General features: G+C 37.9%; 5 protein-coding genes and 1 non-coding gene across 9 annotated transcripts; 2 read left to right on the forward strand and 4 right to left on the reverse strand.

Moving 5' to 3' along the window:
• Positions 1 to 263: 263 nt before the first annotated feature.
• LOC140797747 (probable carboxylesterase 18) lies at positions 264 to 1,902 on the reverse strand. Its single transcript, XM_073151391.1, has one exon. It carries the CDS (start codon positions 1,404 to 1,406, stop codon positions 402 to 404), a length of 1,005 nt encoding a protein of 334 aa, XP_073007492.1. The 5' UTR covers positions 1,407 to 1,902; the 3' UTR covers positions 264 to 401.
• Positions 1,903 to 4,560: 2,658 nt separating this feature from the next.
• LOC140797748 (probable carboxylesterase 18) lies at positions 4,561 to 6,287 on the reverse strand. The gene has a single exon (XM_073151392.1). The coding sequence runs from the start codon at positions 5,704 to 5,706 to the stop codon at positions 4,693 to 4,695; it is 1,014 nt and encodes a 337-aa protein (XP_073007493.1). The 5' UTR covers positions 5,707 to 6,287; the 3' UTR covers positions 4,561 to 4,692.
• A 2,077-nt stretch (positions 6,288 to 8,364) lies between these two features.
• Positions 8,365 to 8,446, reverse strand: TRNAS-AGA (transfer RNA serine (anticodon AGA)). Its single transcript has one exon. It is a non-coding gene; the product is annotated as a tRNA-Ser (tRNA).
• Positions 8,447 to 8,810: 364 nt separating this feature from the next.
• Positions 8,811 to 12,512, reverse strand: LOC140797751 (uncharacterized). The gene is made up of 2 exons (XM_073151396.1): positions 11,378 to 12,512; positions 8,811 to 9,259 (listed from the first exon to the last, which is right to left on the reverse strand). The coding sequence occupies exons 1-2, from the start codon at positions 12,119 to 12,121 to the stop codon at positions 9,131 to 9,133; spliced, it is 873 nt and encodes a 290-aa protein (XP_073007497.1). The 5' UTR covers positions 12,122 to 12,512; the 3' UTR covers positions 8,811 to 9,130.
• Positions 12,513 to 14,790: 2,278 nt separating this feature from the next.
• Positions 14,791 to 17,325, forward strand: LOC140797133 (uncharacterized). Of its 2 annotated transcripts, none has more exons than XM_073150397.1 (5): positions 14,791 to 15,162; positions 15,692 to 15,806; positions 15,901 to 15,982; positions 16,570 to 16,621; positions 17,135 to 17,325. In XM_073150397.1, exons 1-5 carry the CDS (start codon positions 14,812 to 14,814, stop codon positions 17,195 to 17,197), a joined length of 663 nt encoding a protein of 220 aa, XP_073006498.1. In that variant the 5' UTR covers positions 14,791 to 14,811; the 3' UTR covers positions 17,198 to 17,325. The 2 variants fall into 2 exon arrangements, with proteins under 2 accessions (XP_073006498.1, XP_073006497.1); XM_073150396.1 differs by having other exon boundaries at positions 14,799 to 15,162; positions 17,128 to 17,325.
• Positions 17,326 to 18,302: 977 nt separating this feature from the next.
• On the forward strand, positions 18,303 to 24,783 carry LOC140797749 (probable serine/threonine-protein kinase At1g54610). 3 transcript variants are annotated; one of them, XM_073151393.1, is made up of 9 exons: positions 18,303 to 18,734; positions 18,822 to 19,387; positions 20,145 to 20,429; positions 20,522 to 20,839; positions 21,272 to 21,499; positions 22,002 to 22,102; positions 22,206 to 22,308; positions 22,933 to 23,325; positions 24,145 to 24,783. In XM_073151393.1, the coding sequence occupies exons 2-9, from the start codon at positions 18,929 to 18,931 to the stop codon at positions 24,301 to 24,303; spliced, it is 2,046 nt and encodes a 681-aa protein (XP_073007494.1). In that variant the 5' UTR covers positions 18,303 to 18,734; positions 18,822 to 18,928; the 3' UTR covers positions 24,304 to 24,783. The 3 variants fall into 3 exon arrangements, with proteins under 3 accessions (XP_073007494.1, XP_073007496.1, XP_073007495.1); XM_073151395.1 differs by having other exon boundaries at positions 20,540 to 20,839; XM_073151394.1 differs by having other exon boundaries at positions 18,303 to 19,387.
• The last annotated feature ends 1,135 nt before the right edge of the window (positions 24,784 to 25,918 follow it).

A 25,918-nucleotide genomic window follows, 5' to 3' on the forward strand; every position in this document is an offset into this window, starting at 1 on the left:
AGCTAAATTAAAATCTCAAACTCAAAATTAATTTTAAGATGAGCCTAGAAGCCGACATGCTCAAACTCTGCTAAAAGTAAGCGCTATATGTTGTCTAACTGAAGCAAGCATTAATCATTCTGTAGTTCGAATTTGGTACATATCTTGGTGCCAGGTTGCTCTATCAGGTAGAATCCACACGTAATCCTATGGAGTTATTCACTAAAATTTCTTATAAAGGGATTTGACACCGAAATAATCGTGGGGATTAGTTTGGACACAAATGGTTGAAACTGACACAAGTCATCAGTTATATTTTATCAAGTAAAATAACTATAATTATCACACCCTCGCAAGCAAACAGTGACAGAAGATAGGGATAAAACCCCATCATATATTACGATACTTATCACGATTTACCCTTACTCCTTGTTTATATGCGTCTGTATGAAATCCTTCATCTCTTCTAGAGTTTTCTGCCCCTCCTCGAGCTCGGGAAAGATGTAGCAGCCATGTACCCCGTTGGGGTACTCTACGATCCTCACATCCTTCCCCTTCTCCTTCAACATCTCGCAGTACCCCCTCTGCCAATCTTGGAGCGGATCGAACCCTCCGATTACCACCATCGTCGGCGGGTACCACTCCGCCTCGATCTCTGCCGCCTGGGCCGTCACGTGCGCCGCTGGGTGATTCCGATCCGATCCCTTCGGCAGGAACACCTTCCAGATCCAGTCGATCCTCTCCATCGAGACAATCGGCAATCCCTGGAGCCGGATCTCCGCCGGCGTCCGTTCCTCGCCGCCGAAGAGCGGCTGGAGCCCCACGATACCGGCGAGCTTGACCCGGTTCCAGCTGGATCCTGCGCCGACGTAACGGCGGGCAACGTGGTGAGCGATGTTGGCGCCAGCGGTGTCGCCGGAGAGGAAGACGCTAGAGAGGTCGAGATCGGCGCCAACGGAGTCGAGACCGCCGGAGTCGAGGAAGCGGAGGGCGGCGAGGCCGTCTTCGTAGGGGGAGGGATGAGGGTGCTCCGGCGAGAGGCGGTAGTTAACGGAGACGACGACGGCTGTGGTGTGGAGGGAGATCCGCCGGCAGAAGTCGTCATAAATAGGGGAGGCGGCGGAGAAGAAGACGAATCCGCCGCCGTGGAAGAAGACGATGACCGGGAGCCGGTCGCCTGGGGCGGTGGGCGGTGAGAAGACGCGGACCCAGAGGTCTATGGAGGGGTCGACGGTGAGGTCGACGGAGCGAACGCCGCGGGAGGGTTTTGGGGTGGCGGCACAGTGGTGGTCGATGAAGCGTAGGAGGAAGCGGTTGACAGTGCCGTCGTGTCGGGTGGCGGCGTTAGTCAAGAAGGAGATGGTGGAGATTTGGAGGCGGAGCTTCCACGGCAACTGCGGAGGAACCGGTGAGGGCTTTCCCGTCATCTTGCCTTCCTTTACCTTTTATTTCTTTTCCTTTCGTTGCCTCCCTTTCGATGGAGAGAGAGAGAGAGAGAGAGAGAGAGAGTGATACGAGTGGAGGGAGCCAACGCACAGTTATATAACGAACGAGATGGTGCGGAGTTCGGTGGTCACGTGCTGCTTTTGTCACGTCAAGTTTGTATCCTATGTAGAACAGATTGCAGGAATATTGTGCATCTTGTGTGTGGGGGGGGGGGGTGGAGTAACACTTGCGTGTAGAGAGTAGGAGAGGAGAGGGAACAGTGAGGAAAAGATTGAGGAGAAAGTCATTGAAAAGAAAAGTCTCCTGCTCTCTTCTTTTCCATAGTTAGTCAAACAAGATATTATTTCTCTCTTTTCTATTATATAAGTCTTAACGGTGGCGTAATTCTGGTGCTAGGGTTGATTCGTCTTACATCAACAATTCCACTTCACTGTTACGTCTTCTAATTTAAGCAATAAATCTATGACAATAATTGTTTTATAGGACCTCTATTTTGTCACTGTTACAACCTTCATGACGACGTGCACTAATTTCAGGAAATGCATGCACTTCAATTGGACGCTGCCAAAATAATCTAGCCAGCTCGATCGAGCTTGGCTTGAGAATAAGTGAAGCAAGCTTAATTTTTAAAATAGGTTCAAAAATCTAAGATTGACTATGAGTTTAAAAAGTCTCAAATCAGTCCCTGCATTTACGACTAAATTGAGACTGTTAAATTTTCAATCAAAGTTAATGGAGTGTGCCCAAATAATCAAAATACTTCGTCATGTTTATTAGGCAATATAGATGGGGTTTTTATTTGATTTTTTTAACCCATATTCATCTCTTTTCTAGATGTGATCTAACTATTAAACTTCATAAAAATTCAAGTTTAATAATATTTATTATATAGTCGGCACAATCTAGAAAGTAAGAAAAGAAAACATATGTGTATTCTTTAAAGAGAAAGAAATGACATTTTTTGTTCATATAAAAAATAGAAATGGAGGGAATTAGCCCGCCATTCAATTTTAGATGTTTTTTGGGCACGTTCGGTATTACTTAAGACTTTTTAAAATATAGAGGGTAAAGTGTTATATATAATAAAGTCTATACTATACTTATGTTCTAAAATTTACTTAAGTGAATTAATATATATTCTTTAGTTCTAGATTTTAATCCTATCATATCATTTCAAAATATATAAAAATTTCTAATAATAATATTTTTTATAGTTTGAATTAAATTTTATTGTAAGCTTGATTCAATTTAAGTTTGATGAGACTTAAAATTGCTTATTAATTCGCTGGTTTAGCTTGAGCTCGAAATTAGTTTGAATTTAAATAATTTTAATCCAAACTTGATCATAAATATAAGTTCAAAATTATTTTCAATTTAAACTCGATTGAGCTCCCCCTAATTAGACGTGACGGAAGAAAATAAAAAATGAATTGCATTCTCTAATTGCTAACAAGTGTTTACGCAGCTGTGTGCCTTTCCTAGACCTATCGGCTCGACATGACTTGATTAAGTTTGGCTCATATTTTAGATGAAACTTGTACTAGGCTAAAGATCGCTATTGATGATGGACAAGAAAAAATAATATCATCGTTTGACTACTGGAAAACGTGACATTACAACTAACCTTATGTTTGGAAAATTGGAAGAAGATGATGAGAAAGAAAGGAAGGAAAAGAAAAATTAGGTTGCTTACTATTTAGAGAGGAAAGGGGGAAAAAAAAAAAAGGTCACCATTGGAGGCACTATTTTATCTCCTTTTATTTTTTATTCTTTCCTAAAAAATTTAGTCAGGAAAACTTCTTCTCTGTTTGTTTGTTTCATGCTCTCTTATTATCTCCATCCAAATAAGATGTAAATCTGCTTTCATGGCGGCACTACTTTGTGGGTCAGTAACCCTTTTCTTCTTGATGATCATCTCGTTTCCTTGCCAAATCATTTCTGCAGCCCTTCTTCAACATACTTCCCATTCTTCACCATCTTGCAGCTCATCTGCTAATTCTTTTTCTGCGTTCTATTATATAATATATAATTACAGTGTTCATCCACTCATGCAATTATATATATAACAGCAAAATATACTGAAATAGAGAGATCTAAACAATTTCTTTCCATCCAATGATAATTCCAACAAAAAATGTAGAAAACAACTAGTGGTGTCAAAATAAACGAGAGGCTCGATTGAAGCTCGGGCTCAAATTAGTTTGGTTTGAGTTGAGTCGAGCCTGAGTTGGAGCTAATTTACTTAAGCTTGAGTTGATAGACTTGGCTTAAATATAATATTATTAATATATATATATTATATAAATATATTTTATAATCGATAGATCCTCGATTTAATGGCTTCTATGATCTTATATCTATCTAATCTTAATCTTAAATCTAATAAAATTCTCTCCAACAAATCTAATCTTCTCCCTCGGCCTCCTCATCCTTTGTCAACAAGCGATCGTTGTCGTCGCGACCTCCTCCTCCTCAAGCTGCCTCATTCTCTAATCAAGCTCTAGGTTGGCTCAAGCTGAGTTGAGCCTAAACATCAAACTAGGCTAGAAATTAATTTTAAGCCGAGTCTGAGCTAGAGTCGGATGGTTAATCTGTTGATGGCATTCAACTGTGCACTAGAACGAACATCCCCAATAATAGGGCGAGTTGGGCCGGGCTTTTCTAACCAACCAAACTTAAGTATTTGTTTACGATCCAACCCACCAATTACTCAGGTTGGGCTAGAATTGTCTAGCCCGTTACTGCCCATCGGCATGTGAGAGATCGGGCTAGTCGGGCCGAGTCGGCCCGACCCACCAATCACTTGGGCCAACCCATATTTTACCTATTTTTAGAAATTTTTACAGTTTATTTTATTTTTAAAAAAATATTTTTTTTGCTTTTTAAAATAATAATAATAATATATTAAAAAAATTAATGGTGTGCTTAGAAAAATGTAAACCGGTATAGTACCAAAATTTTTGTTAGTTTTCACGGTAGCAAAACGACGAGCTACTGTAGCAGAATGGGGAGGCCTAATTGCAGGCCAAATGGGCGGGCTTTCAGGCAGGGCCGACTCGAGTCGGCCTTTGGTCAATCTTCTTCTCATCTCTCTTTTATTAAGAAATATAATAATAATATTTGACTCCAAGTAGATTATTCCAAACAATATTACTCCACTATTATAACACACACCAGATGAGAAGCAAACAATGATAGCAGATAGCGATAAACCCTCATTTAATCCCAAGATAAATACTTATCACGATTTATCCTTATCCCTAATCCTTACGTTCTTCCCTCCTTGCTTCTATGCGTGTGTATGAAATCCTTAATCTCTTCTAGAATCTTCGGCGTCTCCTCAAACTCGGGAAAGGCGTAGAAGGCATGGATCGCGTTGGGGTACTCCACAACTCTCACCTCCTTCCCCTTCTCCTTCAACATCTCGCAGTACCCTCTCTGCCAATCTTGGAGCGGATCGAACCCTCCGATTACCACCATCGTCGGCGGGTACCACTCCGCCTCGATCTCTGCCGCCTGGGCCGTCACGTGCGCCGCTGGGTGATTCCGATCCGATCCCTTCGGCAGGAACGCCTTCCAGACCCAGTCCGTCCTCTCCACTGACACCAGCGGCGCTCCCCGGAGACGGATCTCAGCTGGCGTCCTCTCCTCACCGCCGAAGAACGGCTGGATAGCGACGAGCCCGACGAGCTTGACCCGGTTCCAGCCGGATCCTGCGCCGGTGTACCGGCAGGCGACGTGGTGAGCGATGTTGCCACCGGCGCTGTCGCCGGAGAGGAAGACACTGGAGAGGTCGAGAGCCGCGTCTGCGACGGCGGAGTCGAGACCGCCGGAGTCGAGGAAGCGGAGGACGGCGAGGCCGTCATCGTAGGGGGCGGGGTGGGGATGCTCTGGCGAGAGGCGGTAGTTGACGGAGACGACGACGGTGTGGGTGTGGAGGGAGATCCGCCTGCAGACTTCGTTGTAGGCCCGGGAGGCGGCGGTGCAGAAGGCAAATCCGCCGCCGTGGAAGAAGACGACGACCGGTAGCCGGTCGCCGGGGTCGGTGGAGGGTGAGAAGACACGGATCCAGAGGTCTATGGAGGGGTCGACGGTAAGGTCGACGGAGCGCACGCCGCGGGATGGTTCTGGGGTGGCGGGCAAGGGAGGATCGAGAAAGCGGAGGAGGCGGCGGTTGACGGTGCCGTTGCGGCGGGAGGCAGCGTCTGTGATGGCGGAGGCGAGGGAGATGGAGAGGCGGAGCCACCACGGCATCGGTGGAGACACCGGTGAGCGAGTCATTTTGCCTTTTATCTTCTTTTCTTATCTTTGATCTCCTCCTCTCGTTGCCTCCCATATACATATATATATTGAGTCAGTTGTCACCTAATACTATGAGAGTTTGGGTAGAAAATATCTCAAGCAGAACAGACTGCAGTAATTCCAGTTTTTGCCAAACTAGACATACCTCTTTTAAACTCTATTTATCAAAATAATTTACACCCTAAATTAATACTAAAAAAAATTATTTTACTGTAGCATTAAATAAGATGCTGATGGCTAAAAGTAAATCGATAGTCATGTCAATTTTTTAAAATAAAATGCTGATATAGATTAACGTTTAATTGAAAGAAAAAGGCGCTAAGAAGTTTAGCACTTTACTAAGAATAAATTATGACATTTAATGTTAAAAATATTAAACTATTCACCGGTCTTATTAAGATAATAAATAGTACTTATTTTTACGTATCATAATTTTTTAATCAATGCTCTATTTTGGACATACCATGCGTTGTTACGAAGATGAAAGAAAAATGAATATAATATTTTAATTGAAGTTTAAATGAACCTCAAACAAAAAAAATATAGATAAAATTATAAATAAAAAATTTGTAGAGTAATATTATGCCTAGTTATTCATAAAATATATTGTTGCAAAGATACCAAAAATATTTATAAATTTTTTCGAATTTATAGAATATGTTGTAACACTCAGAATCTTAAGAAAAATATCATAACTTTTTTTTTCCTGATAAAATATTCAACTATTTTATTGATTTCTAAAATATAAAATGCTCAACAGTTTAGTAATTTATAAATCTAAAAGTAAAAGCATTTTACATATGGCTGACTCATTTTGATACTAATTTATTTTGATAAATAAGTTTTAAAATAGGGCTAGTTTGGTCAAAAACTCTAGGAATTCAGACTATTTGTATTAAAAAGTTTTTTCAAAGTTTTAGTAATAATAAAATTAAACTGTTATATATGTATTTTTATGTAAGTTAATATACACTCCGTTACGAAAGAAATGTGCATCTAATAGAGAAAATATATGCACTTAAAAGTCTAATTTTTCTAGTCTTAAAACTTAAGAATATTCTGATGCAAATGTAGGGAGTATTTGTTTAACCTCATTGGCTGCCAAATCAAGCTTTTAACATTTGCACATAGAGAATAGAAGATAAGATAATTAATAGAGAGCATGAAGAGAAAAAAAAAAATCTTATTTTAAAAAGGAGATGAGAAAAAAAGAGTATTCTATATTCAAATGAGAAGTTATTTTTCTTTTTTTATCTCCGTGTCCAACCTAGTCTTTAATGAGGTAATTTCTCCAACTTAGGTTGCCTTTAATGTCTTCCACTGCAGCATCTTGTAATTTAAGCAAGAAATCTAAGACAATAACTTTAATTTTGTCACTGTTAGTGCCCCTTAATAATAAGTTCGCAAAAACTTGGGTATCCATATATCCATCTTATTGCTAAATATATATTTATATATGATACGATTAGAGATTTAAAAAAATTGTTACTATTAGTTTTCCTATAATTATAATCTGTATAAATTTACAGGATTAGGTGCCAATCGGACAGCTGGAGTTATTGATGCCTAAGGAGAGAGAGAGAGAGAGAGGCCAGGAAATTTATTCACTGGAGCCCATTCCCATCCCTATTTATAAGCCTCACAATATAACAAATTAAATGTGTGTGAATGACCACAGATTCTCTCACGGTGGAACTGTAGGAAATCATTACAATCTATATACGTGGCAGATATTTTCTTCATGCCAAGGGTCTCAATCTGGAAGACTTCCTCCATGTAGGGGAGATTCTTCTATGACCTAAGCTGTAGGTGATGTGTTGTCATTTTTTGGTAAGTGAACCAACCACCAGCTAACTTGAGTCAGTGATTTATGGGCCTTCACAGGAACACATTCTTAAGTGAAATTTGTGACGATGAACGAGGACATGTCAGTCACATAAATTGTAGATTTTTTTTATATGGTCGAACTCTAATTTTAAATAATTATTATGAAAAGAAATTATGTGATAATTAGTAGTTTGGGTTGATGACTCGACCGTGCGGTAGATTTTGAGGAGCAATTAGACATTGTGACTGACTTGGATTAGTATTGTAAGCATATTGCGTCTATATTTTTTCTTTTTTTATTTATAAAAACTATAAACCCTAAATAGTATAAGAGTACTGTATAGCATATTTTGTCTATATTTTTTTTGTTCTTTTTCACTTATGAAAATTTTATAATCTTGGAAACAAATGTAGGCAGTCTGTCCTTTTCGAACAATTTTAACAAGTTTTAGGAAAACAATGCCATTGAGTGAGTGTAACTTGTAAACTGGAACGAAATGGACAGAGAAGATGATCTAACCTTGAAACTAAAGTAGGAAAAGTTGCAATGCTATCACTGTCATTTTCTGAGAAAAATTCAAACGGATGTCCGGAGGAATAATAGAAAAGTTGTAGGCAAAATTCAACATCATCTTTGTAAAAATGTCACAAAAAATATTTACCAACTTTGAACGCTAACAATAACTCATGCATATCTTCCCACACGTAAATGATATGTATACAGATTAAAAAAAAAATATCCACTAAATGTAACGATATGTATGTAGATAAAAATAATTCACTAAATATCACTAAAAATTTTAAGAAAAGCGTGAACGGCAGGATTCGAACCTGCGCGGGCAGAGCCCACATGATTTCTAGTCATGCCCGATAACCACTCCGGCACGTCCACTTTTGTTATTATTCTCCATAATTTATCCAATCAAAATAAATCTTTGACAACCAAGAATAAAATTTGATTTTTGCTGCCAAGGAATAGGACTATGATATTACCAGAGCCATGAACGCACACAAGATAAAAAAAATGCCATTCAAAAACTACATCACCAAGACCATATCATGCACCCATCCATATGTTTCTGAGATCAAAATATACAAAGGCAAATAACCCATGTGATTCTTGATGCATCACCATCATAAGAGTGTGAAAGGCCACTCTGCCTCTTATCTACATTAGTAGTATCATTTCTCCAGACCAAGAACCATTCAAGTACTGTAGTCCTTTAGTAGTTGGCAACTCTTCTACTCTTTCATAATAAAGGAAACTCCACAACCTTCATGTATATATGAGCATGGAAACTGAAAACACATGCATGGGCACCCATCAAGTACATATACATTCTCATACATAGGCTAATATCAGAACATTCTATACAACAGCTAGGTAATTATGTTTGAATTACCCATTATCAGTGGAGATCCTAGTAAAAGAAAAGGAAAGGTGGAAGAGTGTTTCACAATGTCTTTACACACTATATATATAGCAGGGATGATGCATATCCGTAACATTGTCTCGAAGAACTGTTGCCCATTGACAACATAAAGTTTCTTCGCTGCGATGTTAGAGGATCGGAACTCATCTCACTGGAACCATAGACCATGGAGCAACACCACCAGAGGGAGGTGTTCTTATGATCGGAACACGCCTCACAACAGAAAATGCTTCGTTAAGGCGTGCAGCACGGACAGCAAAGTGCGACGCCCTCTGCATCATGTCACACATAAGAGAGATAAGATAGAGCCAAAAATCTAAACTTCACTGAGATGTGTCAACATTTCATATGATACTTTTGTTCTGTTAACTGATTGTTGTTTCCAACATATTTAACGAATATCAGTATGAGAGTTATTTTATCATAAATTGTCATGTTTCAAATAAATGCTACAGACAGTGATAAGATATTAGTCGCGAATCAAATCATTAAGAGATATTAAGCTCAGATGACGTATAGCTCTTAGTTTTATGACTATCAGTTGGCAATGACATGCTGCTGCTAAAAGTTCCTGCCATCTTCAAAGCAATATTGTTATGCAGCAGTTTAGTTTGTCAAATTGGATGTTCACGAATGAAATGAATTTAGAAATTAGCTTTCTCAATCAGAAGTATACATTAACAAGGAATTCAAGAAACAGGGTATGCGAGCTTCACCATCTTCAGTGACAGGCTATTGAATAAATGTAGATATGTATGAGTTTTAGGGTTTCGGGTTGCAAGACAAATCATATGATACAACCAAATGCCATCCTTATTTGCTCACCAGTTCATGCAACTAAGGCGATAGGTAGGTTCACCTTTTAATTACTTGGTCTGAAGTCTCAACCAGTACCCAATCTAGCTTCCCATAGAATATGATAAAAAAAACTGTACTGCAGGACATTTTTACAAGAACATACCTTTCATACTCAAGCATAAACAACATCAAGATGACAAGACCCATCCTAACCTTAAAATTGTAGATTTATTCTTCTGATTCAATTGCTATTTATTATAGTAGTTAACGGATAGGCATGCTCACCACATAGAACATCTGTAGCTTCACATCACCATGCCCTTGTTGGAGTTCTATGTCATTTAACCAATATCTGTTTAATTTCTCACCACCTAGAAATTTAAAAATTTATACTTTCCTATTGCAGGTTCTCATTTGAAAATTTATACTTTCCCATTATATGGTGCTTGTTCTTTTAGGAGACCGACCTTTTTGTTGTTACTCTACTTCTAGTGGTACCTTAGCTTGTACCGCCATTGGACACAGGTAGCCTTTTCCAGAACCACAGCAGCACTTCTAAGACCATTTCTGCAAAATCTAGAACCCTGTATATCATATTTGCAGTACTTCCACCATCCTTTGCTTTCAATAAGTTACCGGCAAATGATAAATGACAATCCTTTTGGGTGTCAATACCATCACCATCACATTTTTGTGCTCTGCCTTTCCAGTGATCTCCATATTCATTTTATTTGTAGGTAGCATATACAACTACATACCTTAATGTGATTCGATCATTCAATGGGACAACATCGAAAACGTAAATTAGAAGAAAATAGTAGTACTAATTGATTTCAAGTCTTCTTATAACCTTGATGTGATAAGTCCTGCTAATAAACTGTTAATCACATAATAGTTACAGATAAATAACTTCCTTCTCGACTTATAAAAACTAGTCCATTATGTAATGAAAGATGGATTCCACGAACTTCCAATCATTTTGAAAAAAAAATGATGTGAAATAAATCTATTGATTAGGATGTTTGAGATGTATTAATTCTTATTTCTCATTGTTCAATATGTTATTCGACACCTTCCAGTTATCTTTGGAAACTAACTAAGACTTTTAAAGGAAAAAACTTAAGCAAATCCCGATCTTTCTGATGTGTGATCCTAATCCATGAAATTATTCTGCAACGGCCTTGTTCTTTTCTCAGGACAATCCACAAGGGAATAAATCTAGCTTCATCTCAGATTGCAAGCATGTTGATGGATGCTCTCGTGCTGGACCACATGCAACTTTGTGAAGCAAGTGAAGATGCAACAAGGCCATCATCAAATCATGCACAATACAAGATGGATAGCCAGTAATTAAACACCAAGATTACTACTGCAATTCTCGGCATATATTGTAATGGTTAGATGCTTATTTAACGGCTTCGTCAAGAAACCCAAGATATAATAAATTAAGATATCAAAGAACTTTCTGAATTTTGTGCCATGACTTGCAGATAACAAGCAAACGAACGAGTTTAAGTAAAGAACATACCAAAACCAACCAAGAGTAACTAGTAGATCACAATTTTCAAAAACAAGATCAAGAACAAGCTCACCTTGTCATCAATTGCAATCTTAAGTGGAATGCTCCGGCTCTTGTGTTTCATCTTGTACATCCTCCTCCCAAGCACAAACAACCCCATGAAGGCGGCCGCTATCGAGATGGACCAAACAGGCTTCACCCTAAAGGCGCAGTACTTGAGAAGATCCAAAGGCATCTTCCACCAAACCAATTCCTTCTTCTCTCCTCCACCGTTAGACGAATTCGCCGAATCGCAATTCCCAGTGCTCGTCTGCACCAATTCACCAGAATCTAACTCTCCGTTCTGCTCTTGTTCTGCCGTAGTTCCATTACTTGTTGCAATCCCTCCAAAGCTCAAACCCTTCCCATCTCCTTCACCACTAAACTCCATAATTGGGTAGTCGAAACCCCCAAGCTCTCTCCTTTCGCTATCAGGCATTGATCTCTGCCCATCCGAAGACTCATCCGACCAGGAACCGCTCGAATTCTTCAACGGAAAGGCGCTTGATCCGAAACCCACTTCTCCAACCATCCTTCCCCCGTACCTGGAGTCGGAATCGGGATCGACCCAGCTTGGGTTATCGGAATCGACTCCGCCCTGGTCGACTTCTTCGTCGGAGGATGCCCTCGCGGCTTGCCGGCGGCCCTCGGAGTCGAGGGCGAAGTAGTCGAGCTTGATAGCACCGTCCTCGGAGCCGGCGTCGATCTCTTCCAAAGGCTTCGAGTCCTCCTCCCTGTGAAGCAACTCCCAGTCCCCGAAGTCGGTGGTCTCTTCCATGGCGGCGGCGGAGGAGAACACAGGAGAGGAGACAAGGGAAAAGATAAGAATTCAGAAAGTTGGGTGTTTTTTAGAATCGCTTGATACCGAGGTATGGGAAAAGAAGAGGTTTTGACGGCAAACTCCAAATCCTCCAAAGCAAGCAAAGAATAGATCCGGATAAAGGGGGGAGAGAGAGAGAGAGAGAGAGAGAGCATAACAAGTGTCGAAGTAGTGGAGGAGGATGGATGATAGACTGATATGATAAGGTTAGGAATCTTTCTTTTTCTTTTTCCGATGAAATGATTAATCAAATAGTTTTTTTTTTCCGTTGAAAAACTATATTAGAAACCAAATCAAAACAGGAAACTGTTGCGGTCATCGTCTCCGAGCAGTCAGGAGGAGTGTCAATATTTTTAAATTCTAAGTGGTTAGCTAGATTTTCTAAATTTACTTTAGAGAGATATTTTTTTGTGCTAAATTTCTTATTGTTTTTTGTATCACTTTATTATAAGAGAGCTTTATTAGAAAATTTCCCTTTTAATAAAATTATGGTTTACTTCTTACAATTTTACTATTTACAAATCAAACTTTATGATTTCAAAAACATGTGCAAAAAATATCCTGAGAATATTTCAGTAATTAAATTTTACTATTTACAAATCAAATTTACAAATCAAACTTTTTAAAATAACTTCTTCTCTGTTCTCTCTCTTTTTCTCTCTATCGATCACCGGCTTAGGCTTCACCGGACATCACCCTCCCCAAAATCAAGTTGGCAGCATCTGCTTCCCCGCCGAGGCCATTGCTTTGTTGTTCGCTCCCTGACTGGCGACATTCACTCCATGACCTCGGCTTTTTTGAGACCTTTTGCCTCGGCCCTCCAAATGGCTAGTGGTTCTAGAGGAGCCAGTGGTGGTGGCTTTGCTGCTTCTGCCATGAGTTCCTCACCATCATGTGTGGACGTTGACCTTTAACGGCTTCCTAGCCATGTCAAGTGAGCCATCATATACAGAGTTTTGAATCCCAACATTACCAATGTTGTTGGGTAGAGGTTCCCGTGCACCGTGCTGATCTTCGTTGTTGTCGTACTTCCGAATCTCAACAAAGGAGTTGGGGACGATAAAGAGAAAGGAGGGAGTAAGATTTTATGATAATGATATATTTAGATCAGACGGTGGAAGGGTTGAGATATAGATTGATTTGAGTTTAGTTGAGTTAGGTTTAATTTGGTTGGGTTGAGTTAGTATAGGTTGAGTAAGTATAAGTTGGTTGAGAGTATTTTCGTAATTCTCTCATGGATGGTCGTGCCGACCAGCACGGGTTAGCACTTGTCGTGCCGGCGGCGTACTGGCACATGGCATGAGGGGTGCCGCACGGCACCCCTCCTAATTAGTTCCACTCTCGTCGTCGACCTCGTTGTCGAGCTACCCGTTGTTGATCGTCGTCGCTGTCGCCGTTGCTGATCGCCATCACTATCGTCGTTGCCCGAGCACCGGATTCGAATCCGCAACTTAAGTTTTAACCGATATCTCTCTCTCTCAATTTCTCTCTCACTCTCTCTCAGTCTCTCCTTCTCCCTCGTGCTAAGGCACCCGACGTGCTTGGGCAACGGCGATGGCGACGGTGATCAGCAAACGATGAGCGGTGATGGCGAAAGCGAAGGCAAAGATGAGTATCTTTTTTTCTCTCTCCTCTTACGGCACAGCCGGCAAGTGCTGCGGCACGTGTCATGCCGTGCCGGCCAATAGTCGGCATGGTCTATGCCTGTGACACAACCATCGTTCAATCCTCTTAGTATAGATATCTTAATTCAAAGAAATTAGTTATATTTAACTAATAGATTTAACATCATGGCACTTTTTGCATATATCGCTAAATCGCAAGGTTTAATTTATAAATAGTAAAAATATAGAACATAATATAATGTTATTAAAAATTAGAATGTTATATGCAAAATTTCCATTAAGAATTGCCTAGTTCTTCAAAAATATCATCCAAACACTGTCTAATATTAGAAGAAAAGAAAGAGACAATTTCTCTTTCGCGTGAACTATTATTATTTTCTATTAATGACCCTTAAACTTTTTTATATATATATAATAACTCTTTAAACTTTTATTTTTAATACATATAATGAAATGGGTCATGACATATTTTTGATAGTTCAAGAGTCATTATGTACCAAAAAAAAAAAATTTCAAGTAGTCGTATGGTAGAAAATAAATTATCCCTAAAAGATACTATTTATTTTTAAGCTTGTTGTGGCTGTCTAACCTATATGTAATTATTCTTATTATTCTTTAAGGGAGTCGAAACCAATTATATGGATCGCAATTATTTCAATATTACTACCCTAACAATTTCAAAAGCACAATGATTATATCAAGAACCCTTGTACTATAGCAGTATACCCTCTTTTTTTCACATATCTTCTTAAATATGTAAAATCTTTAAAATACTTATTCCAATTAATTAGTCATTAAAATTTTCAATTTAAAATATCATATGTTAAATTTAAAATAAAAATTAATGATAAGAGAGTTGTATAATATTTATAACTTTATATATTATTTTCAATAATTTTCTAATAATTTATATATTATTATCTTAATTTTCAATAAATAGGAGGAGAAAAAAGAAGTTATCTATAAAAAAAAAGGATAAATAGAAGAGATAATAAAAGATTTAGCGCGCAATTTCGTTAGAAGATGCTAAGCTCCATGTCCATTTCCCCTCTCCTCTCTAACCTATCTCCCACTTCCTCTTGTTCTAGGGTTTCTTCCCTTCCTTCTCTAACCCTAGCTAGTCCTCAGTCTCGCATCAGGTCGAGATTTTTCCCAATCTCCGACGCTACCTTTGGCTCCAGGAGCACTGCTAGGGTTCCGGCGAGCCGGAGTACGACGGAGTCGAAGGTTCTAGAAGCTTCCACTGCGTCGGATGTGGTCAGGGAATTCTACGATGGGATCAATCGCCGCGATCTTGGTGCCGTGGAGCTTCTCGTTGGAGAAGACTGCGTGTATGAGGATCTTGTCTTCTCCCGTCCCTTTGTTGGACGCAAGGTCGCGTCCTTTTTTGTGTTAAATTTCTTTTATTTTCTGGTTGTGTGGATAGATAATGTTTATGGGTCTGGGACGTCAAATTTCTCAATCAATTTTAGTTCTTGACACAATACTAACTAAAAAAATCTGATGCAAGAATACTTATGTTTAATTGAGATTGAGCATGGAGAACTCGATAGAATTAATGAACAAAATAGCCAGTACTGACAGACATGGATCATTGAAAAGCTATTTATGTCAGACCAAGACTATGACAGAAGGATGGAAGAGACTCTGAAAGAAATTTGAAGGATTTGTGTTCAACTTTTGGAATTCTTCCTAAGAGGGTTATGCAACACGGTCCTGTCGAGATTCTATGTAAGATGACTTATGGATTTCGTTTTTAAACATAATGGAAAAAAGACAATCAGCCAAAACCCAAAAAGGAAGCTATATATTGTGAATCTGTGATTTCATATGGTTTACTACACTTGATTTCTGGATTTTCTTTTTGTGAATTCCTTATGTACATCATAAATCGATCATGCAGGCTATCCTTGATTTCTTCAGAAAGTTCACAGAATCTATGAGCACCGACCTTCAGTTTGTTATTGATGACATATCTAATGAAGATACATTGGCCATTGGAGTTACCTGGCACTTAGGTAGGACAAAATTCTCTTTTACAACTGGTTCGGCAAAAAGACATGTTATTTTATATATTTTTCTGGTATATTTTGAAATTTTGTACCACTCAAGAGTGGCAGGGCAGGCCATTTCCTTTTAGCAAGGGATGCAGCTTCTATCGCTTGGAGATATTGGATGGGAAGAGGCAGATAGTGTAAGTTTACCTCTTTAAGAATGGCATAATTTCAAAGAAATTCAGAAAAAAAAAAGAATTAGCTTGTTTCTGATGATGTTCTGGCCCAATTTTTAGGTCTGGCTCCACTCTTGGCAGTATCTTTATTTGGTAGTTTAAGTGAGTTAAATTTTCACTTTTGTTCCTGTAGGTCTTCAAGACTCATGACTTTACATAAATATCCCAGAAGTGCACTGAAAAGGACGTTTCTATTCATGTATATATCACAGCACAAATAGAAACAAGGAAATGGATTCATACATCCAGATATGTCTTAGGTTCATGTGCTTATTAGTTAGATTAACATGGTTTTCTTCCCTCCAAGGGAAACAAGAACTTAGGACATGGAATAAGTGAGAGTTATGTGTTAGGTATTGCCATTTTGTTTTAAATGCGGTGACTTGAAGTTGGCCGTGGCCTGAACAATGTATTTTTCTTTTCTTTCAAAAGTTTGCCTAATAATTATGATTGAATCACTGGAAGTGCCTTATCCCTGATCTTTTTCTTTTCAAATTAGCTTGCTAGTGTTTTCTATAGCCCGTGAATTAATCTTCAACTTGCTAATACAGCTATGGGCGAGATTGTGTAGAACCTGCTACTAAGCCTGGGGAGACGGCACTGGTATGGGCATTATTTTCTGATAATTACAATATATGCATCTTTCTCTGCTGCTTGAACATCAGTACCTAGAAGAAGTCTAGTTCACTTTAGGCTTTTTGGCATGATGAGTATCATGTTGGCAGACAGAGATATTGTTAAAACTCTTATTATAACTTTGATTATGTTAAGCCAGACTTAAAAGTCTTAATATTTGGTAGTTACCTCCTAGGCTCAACTTGGAGGTCAAGTATTCTTGGAAGCTCCCTTGAGCAACAACTACAAAATAGTTAATTATACCAATCATCAAATAGATCTTCCCTGACTTTGCTTGTTCTCTATAGTTATTGACATTTATACTGAAAAAACCTAAAGCGGATTTTAGAGGGGTATACTATAGAAAACCTAAAAGGTAAGAATGAGTGGGCTTACTGAGCATACAATATCATCAATTTTGTACAACCTTTGGATTTTTAATGACCATGTTCTGAATTCAACCTTTTATTCTACTAGCTATTTATCTCCATCAGCATGCAGGTTCTTATCAGGGCAGTGACTTGGATACTACAACGATTTCCACAACTTGCTGATAGGTTGTGAATAATCTCCTCATTTTGCCCGAGCTATATGATACATTTGAATTGTTATTGGTTATAATGGCCTGTCTGTAAATCTTATGACATGCATTTGCAAGGAATACTTTGATAACAGGGTACTCTTTTCTTTAACTCTTCATTAATTTTTAAGTTATAATTTCTTGATGCCCTGTGAATCCACCTACTTTGAGGGATGAACTTTATGTAAAATAGTTTATCCTAGTTTATGTGCATCAAAGGTATACTTTATTCGTAATCATTGAACTCATTTTTTTCCCTCTAAGTTGTGTTACTTGTGTTCCACTTTCTTGATGCCTACGGTTATTATAACATCACAAATACTTCTCCAGTTGACTCTCAACATACTTTGACCTGATCTACTAACATTCTGATCCTTTAAACAACCCTTAGCTGACAACCAAAAAATCTATCTTCCAGTGCTCATGGGTATTACCACATAATAATAAGCTCAACACCCCTTTATCCATAGGCATATATATATATATATATATATATTCAAATCGCTACCGAGTCACTTCAAAGTTGCCTGTTTCAGATAAGGTGGTGGCAAGAAAATTTTAGATTTAACAACTTGGCATGAGCAACCTCATTTGTATGAAAACCCAAATGGTTTTCTAGTTTACACGATCTTCATTTTTTTATATATATATTTCGCTTTACAACACTAACTAAATACAATGTAGCCAATGCGATAGGGCTCATAGTGTATGACTCTATCCGAATTCAAATTACGTCGGCATATTTTCTAAGCACGCACTATCTAATACATGAAATTCATTATTGACCAGTTATCTACGAATTGTGTAAACAGTACAATAGTTTGAGTAGTTGTGCAAAGTGAAATAATAACTGGGTGATGCTGCAAAATCAAAATTCAGTTTTGTTTTTAGTTCAAAAAAAATCCTAGTTTCGCTAAGAGGTAAGTTGTCAAATAAAGGGTATTTTAATTATTTATTTTAAAAAATTATATTAAACACTTGTACTGTAATGAAGAACAATGATTTTATATATATATATATATATATATATATATATATATTTATATTGTAACAAAGCTAACTTTTTCTTTTTCTTTTTAATAACAAAACTAGCCTTTAAAAATAAAAAAAATTAAAAAGACAAAACAAAACTAACCTAAAAAAATGACGGATAAAGATGAACATGGGATGCTCTATCACTTTTGTTTGGTTCTACCGTTGCACTCAACTATATTCTATGTTTTAAATATTTCAGATAGATAATGGCGCGCACGTCCATAACTCATTTTAGTTATGTGGGCACAACACAGCACGTCGAAATCCTTAGGCCCAGCGGGATTCTCGCTTCATGGCTCTTTCTTTGGTTCGATTTTGTTTTTCTACTCGGTTTCCGCAAAAGGAGATAGGAATTCAGGGGCCTGAATAATTGCTATCCCGGCTACAAGGTGCGATTTTGATTGGAATCCGGTGATCCTTGCGTGATTTCTGATCTGGGTTTCGTCTGGCTCAGGGTTAGTAATCGCAATCTGCTTCGATCTTGCGGTGGGTGAATAGGAATTGTTCTGCACATTTGAATTCATTAAGAAATCAAGATTTTTACGATAATTCAATCTTCTCCGGAATTTGAAGGTTCTCGGTAATGGTGCTCGGCAGAATGCCTTTCGTGTTCGGAGTTCATGCAACTAGGTGTTCGACACATGTGCTAGGAGAAAGGAGATCGTAACTTTTTTTTTCTTATGGGTGGCATTTGCTCTAAAGGACTTGCAGATGAGAATATCAAAAGCCTGACAACCTCCAGGTCTATAAAGCTGCTTGTCTCACTATCGGGGAAACATGAGGTTGTGGTAAATAATGGGAGTGCAGCAAGGGTTAATTCGAAGCCCAAGGATGTCATCCCCATGGGCCTACCACTGGATGAGGGGAAGAAGAAGGCGGCGGGCATCGATGGAGCCGGGAATGGAACTGGGCACCAGAGGTCGGCTACGATGTATGCCGGTAGGGCAGATGATCTTGATCCAAGAGTTGCAGATGGTGCTGACGAGGCAAAGCCTCATTTGGATATTGTTGATGTACCTAATGGGTTCTCCGGGGAGCATGTGATAGCAGGTTGGCCTTCTTGGCTAACAGATGTAGCAGGAGAAGCAGTAAAAGGCTGGCTACCAAGGAGAGCAGATTCATTTGAGAAATTAGACAAGGTAAACCGTCTACATTCTTTCATGAACTGTTGGTCTCGTGTTCAACCTTTTTACAGATTGATTGGTATGGTTTATCTAACATTCGAGTTTTATCTTTTGAATGCTTCATTTTGTTTTGATATTAACCTTATATATATATATATATATATATATATATATATCAGGATCTATCTAAGCATAGCTATAAGTTACAAATTCATTGATAATTGCAATATGATATGAATGTCTTTCACAAGGTTGTATGCTATAACCGTTGGCATACATATGGAATTATTGTTCATTGTTGGCTTTGTGAGTGAACTAGAAAGGCTGGTAAATTCTGTTTGAGATTGCAGAATTATCATAAGATGGTGCCATAGGATCACTGATCTTTTGTAGCACAGATTAGATTACCTGTTACCACAGAGAAAATATAAAGGTCATACATTCTAATACAAGAAATATCATTACTCTTTCAATTCATTATATTAACTAAGACACAACGTCTACTAATTTCCAAGTACACTAGTATCAGTAAAAGTTGACTACAAGGATTTGGTTTTTGAGATCCTTTCAAAAACGAAGTGTGACTTTGACCAGTAAATGGATCCAATTTCTTTTTTTTCTTCATTTACAAGTGTGTAGAGTTAGGTCATATTAAGTTACTTCTCTTCTGCACTGCTGTAAAAGGAGCATTTTATATGGCTTTCCTCTTCTGAAATCACCTTGTGCTTTAAATATTTTAAATCATTCTTTGCTTTATCCATTCTCTTTGCAGATTGGGCAAGGAACTTACAGTAATGTGTACAAAGCCCGTGATCTTGAGACTGGAAAAATTGTTGCACTCAAGAAAGTGCGGTTTGTTAAAATGGATCCTGAAAGTGTCCGCTTTATGGCAAGAGAAATCCATATACTGCGTAGTCTTGATCACCCGAATGTTATAAAGCTTGAAGGCATAGTTGCATCTCGCATGTCAGGTAGTTTGTACCTTGTCTTTGAATATATGGAGCATGATCTTTCTGGACTTGCAGCAACTCCAGGTGTCAAGTTCACCGAATCAGAGGTATTTGTTCTTATCTCAATCATTGGTAATAGTCCAGTCATTTATATCTTTATATGCACTCATTGAAACCACCTTACAATATTGAATGCCAGGTGAAATGTTACATGCAGCAACTATTTCGCGGTCTTGAGCACTGCCATAATCGTGGAGTTCTGCATCGAGATATCAAGGGCTCAAATCTTCTGATTGATAATAATGGCATCCTTAGGATAGGGGATTTTGGTCTGGCAACATTTTTTGATCCTAATAAAAGGCAGCCATTGACAAGTCGTGTCGTAACATTGTGGTATCGGCCACCAGAGCTTTTGCTGGGTGCAACAGAATATGGTGTTGCAGTTGATTTGTGGAGCACTGGTTGCATTCTTGGAGAATTGCTTGTGGGCAAGCCAATCATGCCAGGACGAACAGAGGTATAGCATAGAAATTTCTTCCTTTGCTCTTACTATCATTCCTTTTCTGGTAAATATTTCCTTCTTCACTTCGCACTGCAGCCAAACAAAAAGCATTTGGTTAAAATTTTCTTACAAAGATTGTTTTTGTTATTGAGAGTTTAAACAGGCAAACTATTGTGATGATTTGATTGGACAATTGCAATCCTTATACTTTATTAGAATATTTATCATGAAGATTCTTTTAGTCATACCAAATATTTGGGAGGAACTATTCTCCTTCAGAGTCTTCTATTCGTTCTCGCAAATCTGGCTGAACCTTTAGTCCCAGAAAATTGATTGGCTAAAAACTATATCCTTCCTGCATTCAAGGTTATTTTGGTATTGCATTTGGATGACTGCTCCTTTTAGCAATTAGATTTGTTTAGTGATCCTTGTAGCTGATGCATCTAGGTGGAGCAACTCCACAAGATTTTCAAACTTTGCGGGTCACCGTCAGATGAGTACTGGAAGAAATCAAAGCTGCCAGATGCAACTATTTTCAAACCTCAACACCAGTATAGACGTTGTGTTGCTGAGACGTTTAAGGATCTACCACCTTCAGCTTTAGCTCTCCTGGATTCCTTACTTGCAATAGAACCAGCAGAGAGGGGAACAGCAACCTATGCTCTTCAGAGTGAAGTAAGTTTTGGAGTTGTTATGGTAATTTTGCAACAGGGTTAATTTCTTTGATTGGAGTCTTGATACCGTACTAGTAAGCAAATTCTTCATCTCACTGGAAATATGTCAAGAACTTGTAGTGTGAACAGAACCTAACAAACTCTGTTGACTGAAAAACAATGCCCTTGCACCTCAAAATTATATAGTGCCTACTCTCTCTCAATATTATGTATATTATACCTCCTTAATAAAGAATATTAGAATTGATTGCTAATTTAGGAAGTGCTTTGTGAAAAAATGCCATAAAACATGACTCTTTATTACTGCTGTGCCTTCTCCGATATACAGATAAATAGCATTGCCCCTTCAAAAGGACCAAAGATTTTGTAATCCATTTATTGTCCATGCACCATTCTTCGCGTGTCTTTCTTGATTTAATTATTCTATTTTCAGGGGGCTCTTTTATTTTCTTGTATTTCATTTATCTGTGGTTGTTGAAACACTAATGGCTCAAAATTTTCAGTTTTTCAGAACAAAACCGCTTGCCTGTGACCCTTCAAGTTTGCCCAAGTTTCCACCAAGCAAAGAGTATGATGCTAAACTGCGGAATGAGGAATCTAGGAGGTAATTTATGCAATGACAGGAATGTTTACAGAGTTTGCAGTTTATTAACTATGAAAGCATTTATGCAAATTCTCCTTTTTTCACCTTTGCATTGTGTTTATAGACAAAAAACAGTGGCTGTCTATGGCCGGGAACCTGAACCAGCAAGGCCAGGGAGAAAAAATTCCAAAGGAGTGTCAATACCAGATGCTAATGTTGAAATCCAGGTAGTATTTCATGTTCTCATCAAGTGGGACCTTATTTCAACTGTCAAGTTGTTAGGAGAAAATTTTCCTCCAGCAGCAATTCTTGTCTTTTCATAAAACATGTTGCATCTCTAATTCTTTATTGAATGCTTAAGGAGATGTTTTAAAAGTATATGCCCATACTGTTACATACCATTAGTCAGATTTTAATGCAGTCTTCTTATTATTCAGTTCTGTTAAGATCATGTTCAGAGAGATTGCAATTGCACTATTTTAATAAACAATGATCTGTACTTCTTTCAAGGTCAGTTGTTCATGAAACATTTTTCTCAATTGCTAAAGATAGAATGTGGTGGAGAATTCATAATGGAAGTTTTGAGTATAACTGGATAACTGCCACGATAAATTGGTATTTCCTTTTGCATTGTAAACTTGAAGTTTGAAGGACACGCAAGGTTTAAATAAAAGATTTACATCACAAAGGCCCACTTATTCATTATGAGATTAATTAATAATGGACAATAAGCTTAGCTGTGGCTCTACTTTGTAGAAGCATAGAAGGTTATCTATAATTTTTTTTTTTTTTGGTTTCTGTTTGCTATAAATTTCTTTTTAAGTTTGTTCGCTATTTTTCCTTTGGTGCAGAAGCGACAGATACAAGCCAATGCTAAAAGTAACAGTGAGAAGTATAATCCACAAGAGGATAGTGGGTCTGGGTTTCCAATTGAGCCTCCTCAACTACCAACAGCAATGCACACTAATGGTTTTGGATCTTCATGGTACAAGGGAAATCAAAATGATCATCGGAGAGTTCCTGGCCGTACATACAGTTCTGTGAGGGTACCAAATGGCCCTCAATTAAGAAAACAGACATCGTTTATACCTCAATCTGGGGGTACTGACCTGTCGATGGGAGCTAGAGGCAACACTAATTCCAGATACAATCGGCTTGATGCTGCGGAACCCTCTGAGAAGCAGGTGCTTGATGGGCCTTCCTCTTCTCACAAGAAAGATTTAGGAACCAAGGATTTAACAGTGGTAAGTACTAAGTACTAAAACTACTATACCATGTTACATTTCATATTAATATGGAAACGTCAGTTCAGCTAGATGTTCTATAACTTTTTGATTTAGACTCTGCAATTTGACCTTGGAAAGGTATGAGCTTGATGGAGCCTTGATTGGGTACATTTAGAACTGAGAGAAAGATTGAGCCCATCATACAGCTGATAATTTTAAACATATCCAACTTGAGATTGAAACTGAGTTTCTATAGAACTCAAATCCAGGTTGATTTCAAGTTGAACTTAATTTAACACTTGGCAGATGAAACCAATGCTGTGACATATCTGTTGTATATAGATACAGACACAAAAATACCAACACATTTTTATATATGTCATAATATGTTGAGCCAACACTGACTATTGATCACGCTAAGTTATGCCCAAAATCAGCTTCATATCATGTTCAACCATAAATATAGTGAGTCTTTTTTAGCTTAGTCGGGTCTTGGGTCAAACATATGCACGTGTTATTCCGAATCATTTTAAATCAACGGTCACCCAACTCAGACCACCTTATTATCTATGTTGCTATTTTATCTGAACAGAAGATCGTGCAACTGAAATTCTGATAACTTAACCTAATATCTATTCATAGACTGTAATTACATACTTAGTCCAAGTCTCGAATGCAGTTTCGAGGCATAATAATGTTTTATCATGCATTCTCAGTCACTCTTTTAACATCAATCTGCATTTTGTAGATTGCATACTTGTGCTTTCGATGCAGAGTCTCCTTGCATTAGATTAAATTATGTCGCATGAATGGTTGCCTGTCTTTTTACAAACTCAGGGTTATGGAAGTAAGAACAGACGAATCCACTATTCTGGACCTCTCATGCCTCCGGGGGGAAACGTCGAAGACATGCTTAAAGAGCATGAGAGACAGATTCAACAAGCAGTACGCAAAGCACGCCTTGAGAAAGACAAAACGAAAAAGAATTTTTTCTAGAGCCAATTCATATGACTTCCATATCCCCGGTATAAAAGGCAGTTAAGAAGTTTGATTTGGTCTCAAGTAACATACCAACAGAGAAGCAAAATTCCAGTTACAAAGATGATCCGAAGCAACAGTAATTATTCAGAGCTGTTGCAAAGTTGGTCTTTTTTTAGATCTTCACCCATGAAGAAGCTCACCATGTGGTGCAGGACCACTCTCAAATATCTATTTTTCAGTTCATTGCTTCAGCTGCTCAATTTGTAAAGTAAAATTTTCACCTGTGTTTGTATATTTTGACAGACTACTGACTGAGAACTTCAGGAAAACTGCAAGGAGACATTTTTGCATACGCTCGATTTTGTTCATCTAAAGCGAGAAAATGATTGTTGAATGCCTCAAGAAAGGAAGGATATGCTGATTTAGAGGGCATTATGTATGCTTTAGAGTTTTGAATGAATGTGTAAATGTAAATTCTGACTGTAAAGGTTAAAATTTGGTGGCCTTTCATCTTTGCTTTTTACTGCTATAGACTGCAGAGGATTCATTAGTCTCCTAATAGTGTGATAGCTCTCATTTGAAATTCAACATCTGACATAAACTTACAGAGCTAATAATGCCTTGCACTTCAGATATAATTCACGGTTCTCCTGCATTGGATTAATGGCTAGCTATTGAATGCCTCCTGCATTTGGCAACTGGAGTGTTAATTGGTAGCAGCAAAAGCAAGAGACTAAAAGGAGATGATTCACTGATTTTAGTTAATTAGATATTTGTATTTTCAAGATCTTAACTGCAGTTTTGAAATCACTCAGCTTGAGAAAAACTTTAAGAGCTAGAAAAGATGCATTAAATTAAATTTGCTAGAAAAAACAACTAGTTTATTAATTTAAAGATGATGCGGTATTTCTCTTTTGTTTTGTAAGGAATAAATTTTCTTCTTTATATCCTGATCAAATTCTATTTGTGTGAAGAATCCTAATATTCAATACACTTGCATGTATACTCTTAAAAAATTCCATATTCACTTATATACCCCTCTCATATATATATATATATAATTTTTATATGTATACCTTTTAAAACAATTATGTTTTGTATGGATGTCTATTCAGAGTTAACTAACCTTTAAAATTAAACAAATTAGATATGAAAATATGAAATATCATTATTCTAGTTTCAACAAATTACTTCTTTTTTTTATTCATGAGTCCGAGGGTTAGACATGGGCTAGACAAAAGGACAACCCTCTCTAAATACAGAGACACTTTAGGTCCCACCGAGCTTTTAATTATCTAATCTAAACTTCAAGCCATATGTGTCGCCGAACATTTGCTTTGAATCAACCGAATCGAGCTAAGCCACTAAACCACCAACCACCAAATAATTTCTCTACAATATTATTTGGGGTTAAGAGTTAAACGCATGACCTCTTTGGTTATGAGCAAGATACCTACCAATTCTATTAGAGTTGGTTGGTTCATCAAATTACTTTAAGTTAAAAGGCTATTTCTATTTCTTCTTTTTTTCTATACCTCAGACAGACTTAACTTTATATTTACTATGCAAAAAAATATAAGTTTTGAAGAATATACATGTAAATGTCAACTTTAAAAGAGGCACACATAAA

Source organism: Typha latifolia, chromosome 11 (assembly GCF_019914945.1).
Source record: "Typha latifolia isolate L0001 chromosome 11, TyphaL0001v2, whole genome shotgun sequence".
NCBI classification, from domain to species: Eukaryota; Viridiplantae; Streptophyta; class Magnoliopsida; order Poales; family Typhaceae; genus Typha; species Typha latifolia.

Bases quoted from the DNA above. Each gene is read 5' to 3' on its own strand.
- LOC140797748 (XM_073151392.1), bottom strand. From the start codon at position 5,706: ATGACTCGCTCACCGGTGTCTCCACCGATGCCGTGGTGGCTCCGCCTC.
- LOC140797749 (XM_073151394.1), top strand. From the start codon at position 18,929: ATGGGTGGCATTTGCTCTAAAGGACTTGCAGATGAGAATATCAAAAGC. The intron at 20,430-20,521 runs GTATTTGTTCTT...ATTGAATGCCAG, and splicing joins TCAAGTTCACCGAATCAGAG to GTGAAATGTTACATGCAGCA. The intron at 23,326-24,144 runs GTAAGTACTAAG...TTACAAACTCAG, and splicing joins GAACCAAGGATTTAACAGTG to GGTTATGGAAGTAAGAACAG.
- LOC140797133 (XM_073150397.1), top strand. From the start codon at position 14,812: ATGCTAAGCTCCATGTCCATTTCCCCTCTCCTCTCTAACCTATCTCCC. The intron at 15,807-15,900 runs GTAGGACAAAAT...GTACCACTCAAG, and splicing joins TGGAGTTACCTGGCACTTAG to AGTGGCAGGGCAGGCCATTT. The intron at 15,983-16,569 runs GTAAGTTTACCT...TTGCTAATACAG, and splicing joins GATGGGAAGAGGCAGATAGT to CTATGGGCGAGATTGTGTAG.
- LOC140797747 (XM_073151391.1), bottom strand. From the start codon at position 1,406: ATGACGGGAAAGCCCTCACCGGTTCCTCCGCAGTTGCCGTGGAAGCTC.
- LOC140797751 (XM_073151396.1), bottom strand. From the start codon at position 12,121: ATGGAAGAGACCACCGACTTCGGGGACTGGGAGTTGCTTCACAGGGAG. The intron at 9,260-11,377 runs GTGAGCTTGTTC...GACATGATGCAG, and splicing joins AGATTGCAATTGATGACAAG to AGGGCGTCGCACTTTGCTGT.